The sequence below is a fragment of the Carya illinoinensis genome, chromosome 8, assembly GCF_018687715.1.
Source record: "Carya illinoinensis cultivar Pawnee chromosome 8, C.illinoinensisPawnee_v1, whole genome shotgun sequence".
NCBI lineage: Eukaryota > Viridiplantae > Streptophyta > Magnoliopsida > Fagales > Juglandaceae > Carya > Carya illinoinensis.
The window spans coordinates 14,309,211-14,327,127 of NC_056759.1; the positions used below are offsets into that span (position 1 = coordinate 14,309,211).

The 17,917-nt window shown below is 33.2% G+C and overlaps 2 protein-coding genes across 2 annotated transcripts; both read right to left on the reverse strand.

The window, feature by feature from the left end:
- Positions 1-1,273: 1,273 nt before the first annotated feature.
- Positions 1,274-7,462, reverse strand: LOC122274295 (putative DUF21 domain-containing protein At1g03270). Its single transcript, XM_043083333.1, has 13 exons — positions 7,035-7,462; positions 6,843-6,919; positions 6,556-6,639; positions 6,349-6,462; positions 5,211-5,294; positions 4,956-5,027; positions 4,474-4,541; positions 3,772-3,859; positions 2,989-3,062; positions 2,535-2,907; positions 2,227-2,273; positions 2,053-2,140; positions 1,274-1,566 (listed from the first exon to the last, which is right to left on the reverse strand). The coding sequence occupies exons 1-13, from the start codon at positions 7,273-7,275 to the stop codon at positions 1,531-1,533; spliced, it is 1,446 nt and encodes a 481-aa protein (XP_042939267.1). The 5' UTR covers positions 7,276-7,462; the 3' UTR covers positions 1,274-1,530.
- Positions 7,463-15,368: 7,906 nt separating this feature from the next.
- Positions 15,369-16,166, reverse strand: LOC122274435 (NAC transcription factor 32-like). The gene is made up of 2 exons (XM_043083474.1): positions 16,141-16,166; positions 15,369-16,011 (listed from the first exon to the last, which is right to left on the reverse strand). Exons 1-2 carry the CDS (start codon positions 16,164-16,166, stop codon positions 15,369-15,371), a joined length of 669 nt encoding a protein of 222 aa, XP_042939408.1.
- Between the last annotated feature and the right edge of the window lie 1,751 nt (positions 16,167-17,917).

A 17,917-nucleotide genomic window follows, 5' to 3' on the forward strand; every position in this document is an offset into this window, starting at 1 on the left:
ATATTTCAAAGTTTACTGAAATTGATCCAAAATGTAATCCGTCTTTTTTCACATATATTTTACTGTTTTTTTTTTTTGGTATCCTTGTTGTTAATTAAAACAAAAAAAGTTTGACTCTCGGACGTTTGTCTGTAGAGGATGAGTCATTTCTTTTTATGAAGGGTGAGGTTGAGTTTCTATTTAGGTAGAAAGTGTTGTCTCTTGGACGTTTGTCTATAAAGAGTATCAACAATAGTGAAGACCAGATCAATCATAAAACAAAATAGTGTACTGGTTGAGCTCCAAATGCAGTATTTTAGTTTATGATGTCATGTTTGATATTGAGACATCCCAGAATGTATCCGGTCAAAAATGTAAGTTTTTCTAATAAATGAATAATGATAATTTCCCTTAAAAAAAATTGAACCATTATGATATATTGTACAAATTTATAACAATGTGTTATGTTGTGAGAGTGCATATCCATGGAATTTGGTGTTCGGTATCTATTTCAAACTGTTACGTCTTCTCACCAAGAGTCTGATGACATATGGCCCGATTCTCTAAATGAAAAACTTGGATTCAAAACCCCCCACCCCCTTATATAATAATAATAATAATAAAACTTGTTACAACTACTCTTAATCTACACTCTTCTTTATTTTTGTATATTTTCATTTATCCTTTTCTTTGTTAGTGATGGTGCTTCCGTCATTGTCATGTGAAGCGTTGTAAAGAAGAAATGTTCCTTCTTGTACTCAATACTTTCATTTGATTATCAAGCTTGTATTCATAGCGTACCATACACAGTTTGCAATATTGTACTTATTTTATTGGTACAAGTATGAGATAAAACTCAAGATTAATCTCAAAGGTGCACAAGCTCTTGACAAGAAGTTTTCTCCAAGTACATCTTGAGTAAATTAATTAAAAAAAAAAAAAAAAAAAAAAGACACCCTCTCCGAATCCAATAACACCAAGAATGTAAATGCAAGATTTTGAACTCAAGACATCTAGTTTATATGGCTCACCTCAGAAACATTACACTTCAATATGTTGGAATGTTGGATGACTTTAAGCTATTCAGGATCTAGAGAAATCACCATGAAAATCCATTTGTCATGAGAGGGAGAAAAGGAGGAGAGAATTCCCACACTTGTTCTAAGAGAAGAAGTCCCACATCCTCAAATTAAATGGTTAATTGCAAAATTAATATCCAGGTTGTAATGATTTGCAATTCAATGCCTCAATTTTTAACTTTTGAAAAATTGATACTTGAACTTAAAAGTTGATCTGGTCCGATAACTCCTAATGGTAACGATCATCTCTCTCCAAATACTCGTATAAAAAGTACTTAGTTTCAGTATAAATATATACGACACAAAAAAGAGTAAAATCCTAAAAGTTACACATGTGCAAACTATTCATGCTGGTGTAATGTAGAAATAAAAGCCACCAACTTCAAACTCATCTCTCCAAGCTCAAAAGACTGAAAGAGGCTTATCTTGGATTCCCTGAAAACTTCCTTACAAGTGAATCATCCTCCACAGGCTACTTTGGGGATTGCCCTTGCCTACTTTGACCTCCCTGATCGATAACCAATATATAATCAAACAAAGCAAGCATGTTAATTTTTCAAATTAGCTTGCTACAGATCTAAATACATGGTGCAGAGGTTGTGAACCCAAGATCGCTAGAAACCAATGAGCAGACAATGTCATTTTAGCCAACTTCTCTGAATTAGTTTTTCAGAGTCTACCCATAAAGACAGATAGTTTTGAGTCAAGCGACATACACCAGGCACATCAAAAGCTACAAAAGAAGTTGGAGCCAAGGGTTTTGATTTTGATGAGATCTGTTCAAATATGAACACGAAATGGAAATTTGATGCTCATTTTCAAAGAAACAGGGAGAAGCTCACTTCTCCAGTTTGCAATTATTGACATGCCAAATATGCTTGCATGTAATGTTAAAATCTACCCTAATCTTTGTGGTTCTAGTTATGTTCCCCTGATAATGATCAAACCACATGCATCATGAAAATGCACAATTAACAGAATATTGTTCACTTACAACAGGCTTTTGACCAGTCAACTTTCTATTTGATGGAGGACGCATTACAGATGAATAAGCTGCAGCTGCAGCTGCAGCCACACGTATCCTGCGAATCATTACATATTTCACATTCCTTTATATACGATAACTGACTGCAAATAATAAACCAAGCAAAATCAGATGGCATCCTACCTTTTATGTACATCAACATAAACATCTGTCTCATCTACAATTTCCTCCTGCATTTAGGAAGGGGATTAGAAAGAAAAAAAAAATCCTACCGTGCATAGATAGGTGCAAACTGAAATAGTACGTGCAATTTGTTTTGAAACATATAAATTAATTTGTGACAAAACCACTTGAGAATTGTCACTGGATTTAATTAGAAGATTAGATTGGGTGATGCACAAGCAAGGTACTTTTTCTATGGGTCTGGGTAGCTACTCAGCCAAAGATCTGGCAATTCAAAAGATCCAAGTAGTGGTGGGAGTGGAGCTTACTTGTAGAAGTTCTTCAAAAACATCCTCCAGGGTAATGATACCAATTACTTCCCCATCTTCTATATCCTCAGATAAATGGCACAAGTTGTTTGTGGCAGCAGTCCCATTTGGTCGAACATTGTGTTCGCTTGTGATAGGCCTTGGATGTTTCTCCATGTCAACAACTCTCCCCGATTTCTCATCATGGTCAGTTAGCAAGGGAGTAGTCAGTTGAGAATTCCCATTGGCAACTTTGCCTTCCTTGAATTTCTCCCCTTCAGCAGTAGGTTGAGGGTTCTTGCCCTTTCCTTTAACCTTCACTACAGCGGCCATATGACTGCTTCCCTTTTGAAACTCATTGAGGATATCATACAAAGGCATATCTGATGGAACCCTGAGACATGAATGCATGCGAATTTATATGTTTTGCATACAGAAAAGGTTGAAAAGAGATGCTGAGTAGAAAAGGGCACACCTAGGAATTCTCCGAATGGAAACTGCGCTGACTGGGGTTTCTGTTTCTGCTCGTACTGTGAGGAGACTTTTCACCTAAATTTCAAACAAAGAAATATTTTTTACGAAAAAAAGGAAGAACATACTTCATAATCAGCTGGCTAACAGAAGCAGCAAATCAATTCTTCACATATTGAAGTAAAAAAAAAAAAAAAAGGAAATACAATTTATACCCCTCAAATGTAGTCCCTTTTGCAATGTAGTACCCCAACTATCAATTTAGGGACATTGCACTCTCAAACTATGATTTATAATCAAGATCCGCCCATTGTTCAACTTTAACATTAAGTGTAAAAAATATGGCACATGTGACTAGCATGTGCCTATTTGGATTAAAATGGCGAATGACCTAGTGAAAACTTAAAAGGGAGATAGAAGGTTGCAGCCCTCCTGACACAGACTGTGGGTGGAACCCTTCAGGGAGGCTGCACCCTGTCTATCTCTTTTTTACCCTTCAGATTTCACCCTTTTTTTAAAAAAAATAAATAAATTTAAATAGAGTATAAGATTATTTTTCTAATTTTACCACCAAATAAGGCATGTCCCAGCCATATGGGCATTTTTCAATCTTATTTACACGCCAGAGTTGGATGGAGGGTGTTAGGTGATGGACGATGAGTGATAGTTTGAAGATGCAATGCCTCAAAATGATATATTGACGATAACTGTCTCAAAAATGACAGTTGGGGAGCAAAATATATTTTTAAAACAACATAATAATAATAAGCATAGGTTTGAAACACACCAGTAAGAGACCAATAATGTTTTTCTGATTTCCAGAATAGACGGGGACACGACTATGACCTCGTGCAAGAATTTTCCCAATTGCTTCCCTGCTTAATAAAAGTGGTAAACATTTTTTATCAGTTCACTTTGGATTTATAAGTAGATTTCTAAGACTTTAATCTTTTTATGAGCTCCCTTCTGATATATAAATATATATGTGAAAGTAAAGACACAGAACCATCCCCAGAAAACAGGGAACAAAACAGAATGATACTGGCAGGTGATCCTAAGAAGTCTATCTTGTTTCCTATTGCATTTTGTTCACAAGGGCAGCAGAGACAAAAATAAGTATCAAGGAGTTTGCCCTGGAGACTAGGAAAATGTCCTTAGGCCTTGCTGCAGTTCCCATTAATTATTCTTGTACATCGTCCATGGCAGTATCCAATGTCATAAATGCTTTCCCCTCTCGAGCAACACTATTAATTTAGAAACCGGACAAAACCTTATTCTTTCATAAGAACAAAAGAAGGCACTCCAATATGCTGTGATAATTAATTTTTCATTTGATTCTGCCATGGCCAACAATAGCTCCTAACATATAGATATTTCATCCAGATGCGAAATAATTAAAATATACAAAAGTTAGAGCTTCTGTCACCACTATACCAAAACCAAATTGAAGAGCAAATTTTGAGAAAGATCAAGCTGAAGCAAAACTGACCAATCCAATTTTGAATTGACATCCAAAGAAAATGTTGATTCAATAGGTGTCATAGCCTCCTCTGCAGTCTGTATTAAATTCAATATATTATGATCATTTTATAAAACAATGGCAAACCAAATAAACAAAGAAAGATTTAAAAGTTATTAAAAATGGACACAAGCCAGAAAATTAGAGTAAAACTAAAATATTTTGGAGCAAAAGGAGCATCAGAAGAAGTTTTGAAGAAATACCGACTACTAAGCAAGTAAAACTAAGATTACGCAACAACGGAGACAGAAACTGTTATGGCTGATGATATAAGAGTAAGGAACCAACATAAAGTATCACCTTTAAAGAAAAAGGGTATCCAAGCCAGAGGACATAATCTTTCAATTCAGAAAAATTAGATGGCCGAATATTCGAATCTTTTACCATGACAAATATGCAAGTACAGAAAACATTTGAAGCCTTTTGAATGATTCCTTGATATTAATAGCTACCTTTTCAGTCAAATCTAGTGCTCCGCTGATAATTGTTGTCTCATCATGTGTGAGTTCACCCCCCTTACCAGCCTAAAATTCAAAAATTGCAAGCTAAGATTAAAAAATAAAAAACAAAAAAAACCAAGAGAATTGGATTTTTCAGGCAAGCTGGTTTTATCATGAGTCTGTTTTAGTTTAATGAATATCTTTACCAATAAATAAGGGCAGATTAAGTAGTAGCAAATCATGCAGAGTTCAATATGAGTAAATTACCTCCTGGCTGTGGATAGAGACAAGGGCTTTTAACTGAGCTCGTCTAAACAGAGCATCATGATGTCCAAGAACAGCATCCAGAACCTGCAAAACGCAGTGCCTCCCTTGTAAAATATTTTTGTTTTTTGGGGGAAAGGGAGGGGGGCCAGTTCAACGAGTTGGGCCGTACAACTAAATAGTGCAACTACTACGATGGAATGTAGGTAATACGAGGTAACCTGAACCTCTAAATTTTACTGTCCTTGTGGAACTCTCACTCAATTTTCCTTTTACAAAAGGGAACAAATTTTGCAAATAAAAAGGTTCATGTAATATTTCCATTTCTTCTTCCTGTCAAATCTTTTCCTTCTTTTTTTTTTTTTTTTTTGATGAATAACTGACATGAATAATGCCAATCTAAAATCTTTTCCTTCTTGGAGGCAGAAATGAGCAATTATTATAGTTATTAGTTCCTGCACTTCAAGCAGCTCAGAAAAGACTCATGGAAAAATAGAGAAAACCTTATCAAATTCAGACTAGCCCCTTCCAGTCCATAAAGCAAGACATCTATCACAAACTTTCACTTTCTTCTATCCAACATCTACTGTAAGATAATAACCAAGTACAAGCTTATGCACAAATGACTAACTATAATTGAGGTAATGAGAACAAAGTTAATGACTTTGACCAGCCAAGTACAACTTTTTGACAACTAAAAATGTGGTAACATCTAAAAGTGTAACATCTTAGAATTTCTCTCCTATCATGTTCATTGTTTTGGAAGAAGTTGTGTCCAAAGTAGGAAAAATCTTATATTTTGCAGCTTTATAACTTGAGAAGGGTCCTATCCTTATGCAATATGCATAGGATTTTTCTTTTAACTAAGTAACTCGCACACCTCATGGGAGTTGAACCTGAAACCTCATCCACAACGCATGAGCTGAAAGTGTCATTTGACAGACTCTTGGCGTTCTAACGCAAAAATTTCATAATGGCTTAGGGCACCAAAAAAAGTGCAGCAAATGGAGGTAGATAGTGTCCTGCCAATTTTACAAGACATACATTTTACTTGACTTTTTTTGAGCAGGGATCCATAACCCTGTGACATAAAAGTTTCAAGTCAGAAATTTTAAATTCAGTTTTCCACTCTGAATAGTACCTTTCCAATAGGGTAAGCAATCGGATAACAGATGATCATCAGAATACGCACAAGCCACACGAAGTTCGCACCCACAGAGAGTCCATATCTTGAGCATATTGCTTGTGGTATTATCTGGAACAAATATAGTAAGTGATAAGTAACTCTCGGTTCAGCCTATTGTGGTTGCAACTTGAAGCCTTATCAACATAGAAATAAAAAATGTACCTCTCCAAAAGCCAGAACAAAAGTCACAGACAGCAAAACAGCAACAAAGGGGTGAAAAATCTTATCAAGGTATAAGGGAAGGGCCTGCAAAGAGAAAAACCAAGTACAGGCACAAATCTGTGAAATGCTATTTGGCATGCAAAATACCGGAAACAGTCGATCATATTGAAATCCGTCATGGTTCCATATTTATTTTAATCACACAAAATTCTTTCCATTTCTTTTTTTATGGTTCATCTCTTTCTCCCTCCAACAATAGCTAAGCTTTAGCAAATTTGTGGAATCACCTCCATCGCGCAAGCATTACATAGAAGTAAAGTAACAAGCAATTGGTGCTGCTTTTGCACCACCGGTAAAATAACGGCTGCACAGGTCAGAAAATCAAATACAAGAAAATTAGCAAAACCAAATTCTGAACGCCAGCCCAAAAAACAAAATTCCACCTTCCAAAAACAAGAGATTTCCAGGTTTATACGAACCGGCTTGTTTCTTCTCGTTGGGAGTGCCACTGCGCTGGAGGATCTCGAGCTCCACGAGGCCCAACGACATGAGACCCAACGTGAGGCCCGACATGATCCCGGCAAAAAGGACAAGCAGACACGAGGCCCCAGCATACACGAACCACCAAGGCGTCCCGAACCGGATGTCCTCCACCTCGAAAACGATATTGTTGGCGAAGAACATCGTCTGAGCAAGCGTTAGTGCATTCAGCCACAACATCTTCAGGTTCCGGTGTTTTACAGTTGGGTCGAGGGGGAGCGAGACAAGGCAAGAAGATCGGTGAAAGGGAAGTAGTGGCCGTCTTCGTTTTGCTGTCCTCGGGAGAATGCATACATGCGGTGGAGTTTAGCGTAATAAACGAATCCTGTACGTAGGATGTGTCTGGGTATTTTGGATTGACGGTTTGGATTCGATTGATTTGTTTAATTGTTGGCGTAGAGTGCTAGTGATGGAGACAGCAGCAGACAATAATGAGGTATTATGAATATACGACAATGAGGTTATCAACTTCGCTACTTTTATATGTTATTTGGGCGAAAAGACGAGTCGGACCAAAATGTCACAATCGATTCTTATGGGGCAGACTTAAGTAAAGGAGCCACCAAATTTCCATCCGTACTATTTTTTTTATTTAATTATAAAAAAATTTGATTTGTTATTTTTGAAATTTTATTCCATAAATTTGTGTGTATTCAAATATAAGTGTAAAGATAAGTGGAAGTATGTGGTGTAAATCTTCTTTATAATATTTCTCATTATTATTTTAAAGAAAATATTAAAATGTCGTTTGCTTATATAGATTAGATGAGATGAGATGAGATAAAAGTTAAATAAAATATTATTTTTTTAATATTATTTTTATTTTAAGATATGAAAATATTGAATTATTTATTATATTTTATGTAAAAATTTAAAAAAATTATCATAATTAGATAAAATAAGATATTTTGACTTAAGTCGAATATGTAGTCATCATTCTAAGATACTGAATCATTCTTGATAATGCATATCTCGCGTTTTCCTATTTACATTAGAAAAAAACCGAAGTGTTTTAGGAAACCAAAAACATACATAGGGCCATCTCAATTGATTTAATTACGCAGCTTTGCTATGTTCTTGCCTGTTTTGCTTCTGGTGATGTAAATTTTTTATGGGTAGTTGGAGTTTTTACAATTTTGACGATTTTGTGATTTGATCGATATATATTTATATATATATATATATATATCATGTTTACATGTATTTGATTATTGGCTACGATGTAGTATATGGATACTTGGATTTGTTTATGAGATAGATCCAAAATTGGAGATTTTGAACATATATTGAAATGGCAGTGATGGGTTATGTATGATTTTAATAAGGGTGCCCAATTCACTCAGTAGGATTAATTCCAATGATTCTTTTTTTTTTTTTTTTGGACTTGTTAATCAGTGATGGGTTATGTTCTTTATTAATATGTTAATTGTTAAGTTGTAATCTGATTTATTTTGGACTTGTTAATCTAATGGGTTATGTTTTGGCTCAACGATTTTAGATTTATCATTTGAATAGCATAAATGCTTTAAGTCTAGAAAAATTTCAGATTTAGACTTGTACGTTAAGTTAATGAATCTGTTTTGGACTTGTTAAGTCGATAGACTTTGTTTTGGCCCTTTTGGGCATGAATCTAGTTTTTGTTTGATTATTTTTCTAGATGGACCCTATAAAAGAAACGATTTAGGAGACTCTACCGCTGATGATGCTAATGAGTCAACACAAGGGTTTAGTGTCATTCTTTCATTCCTATTCAATGTAAGTACTAAATCAAGTGGTAGTAGATCTAGTGGTGGTAGAGTTAAATCAATGGTTTAAAATCACTTTATAAAAATACAAAAAGGTGATCTTACTAAACCTAGGACTACATATAATTATTATAATGCTTCGTATACATTACATATTTTAATGGTATTTAGGCACAATATTCCTTTCATTGTGATGGTTGCTTCATTTAAAAAACATTTCACATCAAAATTAGTATAGGACTTATACTTTTTCCTTCAAATACAAGTCTTCATGATTTCAATAGTTCCATTATGGTATTTGTGCTAACTCTCTTTTCCACTCTCTCTGCAAGGTTTGATTTTTTATATGAAAGTATGCTTCCTCTTGTATAGTAAGGCCAACTAAGTGAATTTTTAATTCAATTTTAAGCAATTCATTGTGATACCACAAGGGGGAGAATGTTAGTTGGGAACAAGTGTGATTTGGAGAATATAAGAGAGTTAAGTGTGGAGGAGGGCAAAAGCCTAGCAAAAGCATAAGCCAAAAGATTGTTCTTTATGGAGACGTCTGCACTTGATTATACTAATATCCAAAATGTATTTGAGATTGTAATATTTGTAATTTTTATTTTTAGTTTTTTATTTTTGTATATTTTCCTTTTATTTTGAGCTTGGATGTTATTAGATTTTTTCCAATTCTTTTTTGATACTTTTGATTGAAAATGGACTAAAATGTCACTTGGGTTGAAAATTGACAAAAATTTTCAGTTGGGCCAAACGACATAGATTGGACTAATTGGCCAATTTGGTATTGGGCTAGACTGAATAGACCAACCATACCAAACTGATAGGGACTGGTCCAATCTAGTCCCTTTGGGGGTTGGGTCCGGTCCAAAAACACCCCCCGAATTGATTGGACTGGACAAAATTCACTCCTAATTGATGGGATTTAATGTGATCCATCAGAATGTAAAAATCTTTCTAATGTGAAATAGATCTAACATATTAGATTAAGTTATGTAAAGTAGATCTAACATTTTTGTTTTCATGTTGGACACAATGCCATGACTAAGTTTCATTTTCATGTTGTGTAATTGACATGCGATTCTAGATTGTTTGGACAATTTGTCATACTATTGAACCTCAAATGCATATAAAAAATTTTATGTTTCTAGACCTTACTTTTTGTAATAGTAAATGTTGTATAACTTGTAAAAACTCTCAACATTGATAGCATTCATGGACTCAGAACTTCTCACAAATAGAGGATGAAGACAATGATTTGGAAATTGCTTACAAAAATGCCAAAAAGAACCTAATTAAGAAATCAAAAGATGGGATGAGTTTCTCATTTGAAGAAGAAGTTATATCATAATCTATGAAGCAAGCGAGTTTTGGTGTATCAAAAGATAATCTAAACCTGAAGATGATAGGAAAGTTAGAAACAAGTGACCTTATTCCTATGATGGGTTGGGTGGATATTTGGGCATCCCGATTTGACTCCACTTGTTGCACAACCCTAATCTCAATTATATCAATTAAAAGCCAATAATTAGATTGACCCATCATTGTGGCTTTAAGCACTCTAGATGATTGCTTGCTTGAACCTTTGAAATTTTTTTTAATGATTGTAGCTTTTATAAAAAAGAGTAACGTTAAATACAAACCAATTATTTGAAAAATAAAATAAGTCATCTTGAAAAAAATCAATTTTTTCATATGAGTCTCATTTTTTCCAAAAGGATTTGTGCTACGCTTGAACACTCCAAACCTATACAAATTATTTTTCTAACAAAATAATCTTTTATCCTTACTCTAGCAGCTTTACACCACTAGAATTAGACAAATTGTTGGCACTTGATTGAAGTTGAAAATGTTGAAGATAATATTAAATCAAGAATCTAATATGACTATTATTTTGATTTAACTTTATAATTATTAAATCAACTATTTTTATTTTCATAATGATCAGGAAGTTTAGCTTATCAGAATAACAAAGATATAGTATTCAAAGTCTCTCTCTCACTCCTTCGCTCTTAATTTCCATTTTCTTCTTTATTTGTTTTATTTTCTATCATGGTATTGGAGCCATTGGCTAATGCAAAACTCAATCATGTGGACTATTTATAAAGTTATTCTTCTAATTTTACTTTTTACAAAATTATTATCATTTCCGGTTAACTATTTTTTTCTCAAATCCATGTATTTGGAGAATCTTTATCGATTGTGAGATTTTTTTTATTGCGACTGGGTTTGTTGTGAGTATTGTTTGAAGCCCCATATTCATTTTTACCCTTTTGATATTTTGGTCCTATAATTGACCAAAACCATATGTAGGTTATTGTTGGCTTACTATTTCAGCCTATTGTTAACTCTTTATTGGTTTTGACCCATTATGAACCCATTGTTGGCCACAACTTCAAATTTAATATTCAAATTACCAATTACTTTTATCATCAATGCTACTTTCATCATCTCATCAACAATTTGTTAACAAATATGAAAGATATGCTCAAATTTAAAATTTCAAACTTAAGATTCCCTTATGTTTTTTCATACTTATTTGATTATTTATAAATGGTTTTTTTTTTTCAATAACTTGTAAATCTAAAATTTATGGAACCTATAAATTTTTGAACTCAAATTTTGTAGGCGTGCATTCCTTCTCCCAAAACTTTCTTAGAAGTTACATCAATCTATGGCTTCGCTAGGTGACTCGGTGCTCTGATTTTGCACGTATGCTCTTGAAAATCTTTTTCATTCATTTATATTTGAATCAAAGCCTAAAACATGCTCTCTCATCTCACACACAAACCATTTTTATCATAGCTATTTCAAGCTAGCCTCAGAGTAGTGTGGCACAAGGGCACAATAGTAGATATGGCCAGAACTACAAGTGGTACAAGTTTCGATGCTCGTGTTGTGAAAGAGGTCTATAATGAACAAGACATGGGAATCCCTCTTCATTATATTAAGAAACACCGCAAGAGAATGTGGCTCAATGCTAGAGTCAAAACCTTCCTTAACTGAAACTCGGGCTCATTCGAAACCTTACCATAATCCAATCAAAGCCAAGACAGAAGTGGTTCGATTTCTTGAAATCTTGAACTCACTACAACATAAATGACCTTTTTCTTCGTATTAAATTGATACTAAAGTCCCACAAAATGACGCTAATAATTATTTCCATTCAAATTCAATCGACACAACATGGATGCTACTAGAGCTTCTCAAAAGGTTTACAGCGTCGAAACTTGTGTACGTCGTAAATAGCTCTTGTATTTGCAGAAAATTCTATCGCCGCCTTTGTGGAAGAACTTCGATGTAAAAGAGGAAGCTGATGGTAGAGAAAAATCCATTTGTAACATTATTTTTGTGATGCAAATGTAAAATATCGTTGTAACAAAAATATTATTCGCGACCTTCTTTTATGATCTCAAATATATATTTCCGCAATTATTTAATATTTGTGTCAATAAAGATCTTCACAAATGTGTTATTCATGTTACGCAAAAGTCCGACCAAGCGGTCTAGAAATATATTTATAACTAACTATTTATACTGCAAATATAAAAATGGTTGCTGAAAATAATTTTTCTGACACAGAAAATATTATCACAAGTAATGATAATGTCGCAAATAATTATTTTTTGTGGTGCATATTACCTTGTTGCAAATGCCAGTGAATTGAAGATAAAGGTCAGTTATATTTGTGGCTAAGTAGTAATGTCGCATATATAAATATTTTGCTATAAACTAAACTATTGTCACTCTAAAACTATTGATTAAATTGGTTAATTTGTTGCCTCAAATAATGTGGTTTTTGTGGATCTTATTACTTTGTCACAAATACAAAAGAATTGCATTTAATTAAATGATAGTGTTGTACATGTAAACTTTTAGCGTCACAATTGTTATGTCATTTTTGCTTGAATTGCATCACAAATGATTGTAATAGATTGGAAAAAATTAGGGATTGAGTAAAACTTTGTTATGGCGATTAATGGTTTCTAGCAAAATTGCTAGAAAGAAAATACATGACTCGATCAATTTATATATCCTGAAATTGATGACCATGATTACTTACTAACATTCTAATGTTAGACAATTAATGGTGGCTCAATTGATCAACCATAAGTTATTTTTTTCTTCATCTTGTAGTTTTTTGGAATGTGACTGCTACTTATATCCCTGTAGCCACTTACAAATATATATAAATATACTAAACACAATTTAAATATCCAACTTTAATTTTATATTTAGAGGCCAAGCAATCTAAGCATATATATTAAAGCATATATTGCATCAATGTACCAATAGTACTAGCATCATACCACGGACCATACTCCATAAAAGCCTTGTCAAAATATGCAAGATATCATGATAAGTGTACTTTAGTCAACCACAATGCAAGCTATATATATACATATATGGGAGGCAACTTTTATACAATCATGAAGTGCACATAACCCATGTACCAGGCTAATCAGTGGAAGTTGAGTGTTTTCTTCAATGCTTCTTAACATATGGTCTGAAATGTTTGTTTGTCCAGATTGTTTCAATTCTTCTTATTCATCCAATTAGATTTCAAGTTATAATTTTCTACATCTATTTGAGACGATATTACGTAAACCTGACCATGTAATATTTTGAAAATGATAAAGAAAAAGAACAACAGCCCAACAACATTCATACAAAATTAATATCATATATATATATATATACACACACACACAATATGTTCAGTATGACTATCTCCATCTACACCCAAACCTTTATATGCATGGTGGTAAGACATTTTAACATATTTATAGTTGTGTGTGTATTCAATTTGCACTGCCATGAAAATACACAACAAAATAAAAAATAACATTAATTTGCAAGTTTACATGAGCAACAACATGAAAAATACAATAATATGAAAAAAGAAACAACATAAAAAACAACCATACATATGGTTGGAAAAATAACTAACCAAGACAACAACAACAAACACTCACATTTTTGTATTTTGCAAGTTTACCTGTTAAGCAATACAAAAACTTGGCATATTCTGATAACTCATATAGATAATCTAGCTAGCACCAAAATTTACCCTTTCAAGAATTTTTTCACCAACCACAATCAAAATATGTACTAACACCCACTCCTGACATTCCAAGTTTCCAACCACCTAGTCATCACTTCAAAAACTCTCTCTAGAGTTATCTTCCATCAGTTTCCAAAAAGGTTTCCATCATGGCCTCTGCAAAATTGATTTTATATAAAAACTATTGTCCAAAAAACCCTTAGTCAATAGCTTGAGTCTCTCTTGGAGACTCTCTCTATCAAAGTTTGAGCACTTTTGTTCTCACTTAATAAATTCTAGAACTTATGCATTTCTCTACTTTGTACAATTCACTTTGTGCATACTGACCTCTGGATTATTTTGGCAAAATTTATCTACAAAGTATTGTGAAGAACTTATATGTATGTATATTATAATTAAAGTTTATATTGATGCTCACCATAGAGGGAGTCTATGCCTTGAATTGATTAATACCAATTGAACTTAGTACATTAATAAAGAGTTATCCCCTTGCCAAACAAAAAGAGTTGATCCATATAGAAAAAATTGGTGCTAAATCAATGCGAAAAAACTCTAACACCCTACACAGATCTATCTTCTTAAGTCTTTATAAAAAGAATCGTTACTCTAATCTTTATGAAAAAAGATGAACAACAAAAATGGACATAAGAAAAGGAGTTGTGCAAACTAGTGTTTGGAAGAGATGCTTATGTATCTAGATCCTAACATAAAGTTTGACTTTTGAGGTGAGTAACAATATCTTGGGAGCATATATAAGAAGAAAATACTCATAAATAATATTATCAAAAATATCTTGAAAGGAAAAAGAAATAAAGATTTGCTACCTTATATAAGTTTGCACATTCACACACTCACATGAACTTTGACATTGAAGATCTTATAAGGAGTAAACATTTATAGCGATTGTTACAAATAAGATAGTGTACTCTATTGAATTTGTTTTATAAGTTACACTATGTTTAAATTAAGATGCATTTAAGCATATTATTTTCCTCCTTGTTTATATATATAAGAAAAAGATTAATTTTTTAGTTTTAGTTTTATTTTTATTTACTTATTATTTTATTTAAAATAAAATAAATAAAGTGATAAAAATATAAAATATATTTTGTGATTGGGTCTGTGCTAGGTATTTGTGATTTTGAAGTAGGAGTTTGGGACTTTTTTTTTTTGAAATCCAAATAATGATAATATTTATTCAAAGCTGCCATAGTTGTTCCAATTTGGATCAAAGACATTCTGATCTGTGTAACCCACCAAAGAAGGACTAAAGGCAATAGGTTGAACCATATTAGCATAATTAACCAATGCACCTTGATATTGAGTAAGACCAACTAATGTGCCTCAATACTGAGTATGAAGATTACTGCTGAATGATGAGGAGCTTCCTGCATGATTGACTTCAATGTTTGGTAAAGGTCACTGATGCAATTCTTCAGCATTTGCCATTAGTTCGGTATCTATAATGCATTCTCCAAGTTCCAAAGGGTATCATTCTCCGTATCATTGACAATGTCAAAATTTTCATTATCCACATCAACTTCAGTGCGTGTTTTAGGAGATTTGTCAATTTTATTCTTAACCCTACATAAAACCCAGTCATCCAACCTCATGTCATTGGCATCCCTTTTGTTTTGAGGAGGATCTTTGACGGTGAACTCATACATAATCCAATTTGTTTTGACACCTTTAGGGGGTTTTCCCCTATAGAAAACCAATGACTTCTTAAACCCGATGTGTTCTCCGTGTGATTCGGTTGACTTGTCAACTCCTGTGGCCTTCCAATATCCACCATCAGTTGATCGACTTGGATGAGTTCCATTTGGATACTTTCGATCTCTTGGTGTGAAAAAGTACCATTCTGTTTCTCCATAATCCTTGAATACCTTTGAAAGAAACTCGGGTTTGTGACGATAGATGTTAGCCGACACGATCCAGCTCACCGGCACTGGTTGGTTCGATATCTTTCTCTTCAAGTAACACTCGACAAGCTCTTTATCCGTTGGACAGAACCTATATCCAGGAGGGTGGGGCTTGAAATGTTCTACCAGCTCCTCGATGCTAGGGTTATGGAATCCATCGAAGGAGTTTGGGACTTGGTTTCTAATTTATTAGCATAAGTTCTAGTGGGACTCTAAGGCACAAATCACATGTAAGGTTTAACTGATTTAAGTCACAAAGACGTGCTCAGCCTCTCGACATAATTGCCCCTTCACTTGCACGGGTACTCACCTAAGCACACAATACTCCTCATACATGAGTCCTAGCCCTCCTTATCTTATCCACATTTCATTCGATTTTCTTGGGAGAAATACTCGGTTCCGAATTTGTTGACTAAAGATTCTCCATCATGGTAAAATTTTATATTCATTCAAATCATTTTCTCCTTCCAATTCTAGGTTTTGGCGCTTATATATGGAGATTGAGATTTTGATTATTGTTTTATGATGTTGGAGCTAGAGTACCTTAAATATTTGAATATTTTTTCATATGAGATTATTTTATACATGTATAGAGGACCATTTTTTAGTAGGTTCTTGGCATTTGTCAATTGGTTTTCATGGTACACTTACCAAGTGTTTGATTTTTTGTCTCAACTAAGTTGTCTCAATCATTTGCTCACTATTTGACATACATTCATGCTCATACATCAGGTATATTTAATCCATAAAAATTTGAGGTACATGGGAGTTGTTCATCATGTCTTTCATCTAAGAACACATAAATAATATTTATTCTCTTATCAGTCTTGTCAGATTTATGACAAAAAGGGAGAGTATTGGAAGAGTAAATTGAAATATGTTAAAATATTTTGGTATTGTGAAATTTAGGAGTTTCAATAAGTGGTGTTGAAGGGGAGTTTAATGAACTTGCTTAAATGAATTTATTGAGGGGGAGTTCAATGATATTTGTTTATTTTTGTTGGACTTAAATTTGATGTTGGACTGGAATATTGTTCTATGTCAATATTGTTTTCTTCTTGATTATTTGTTTGGAATTTCCACTTGGTTTCTTGGTTTGTTGTTTGCACTCTTGATAGGTTTTATATTACATTCATCAAGTTGGTTTTGTCACCAATCCGCCAAATGGAGAGATTGTAAAGACAAAAATTGGTTAGGATTATATGATTAAATAATAAGATTTATCTTATTATTATATTTGTAATTTTTGAATGAATGTAAAATAATTATTGACTTTATCTCTAAACAATATTGATTTTATCTAGAAGTTTTAGAGGTTATTTAGATAAGTCATTTATGTAAAAATCAAGTCCATGAGAATTTGCATTTATCTATAATAAAAGTTTAACAGAAATCAATCACTGCAGCAGAGAGTTATCGCAAAATGTTAACAATTCATCAGGAGATGTCCTCGCGATAGATTCTATCTGTCAGCAAAATCCTACTGTAACTGGAACTCTTTCTAAATTGTTTATTTAAGGGATCCTAATGGTTAGAATCTGCTGAGATTTAGATCTACATATTTTCTAGAACTCTTTCTAGTGCATATTTTACTGAGAAAATTTCGTAGTGAATTTTCATATTTGTGATCTCTCTTCGAGTGTGATCATGCTTCAAGTATGAAGGATCGTTGATTGGATTTCAGTACTGGAGTTCCAGGATAGAAGTCAATAGTTTGAAAGATTTTGTCTGCTATTGTGGTAGAAGACAAATGGAGCATTTGTCTGGATAAGTAAGAGAGTCAAGTTACAAAGGTTTTGAAATTGAGAATTACTTGTAATTGATTTTTAAACAATAAGATTGATTTTCCTAGGTTTGGCTGCCCCATAGGATTTTACCTTTAAAAAGTTTTTTAAAAGATTTTATTTCATAACCAATTGTTGTGTTATGCAAGTTTGCTTATTTTCTTTCAGTATTTGATTCGTTTAATAATCATAATTTTGAGATTTAACCAATTTATTCAACAAAATTGGTAGATAGTTTCGTGATTTTATAGAGGTAAGTTGGAAATTACAACATCCAACTAAGATGCTGGGTATATAAAAAAA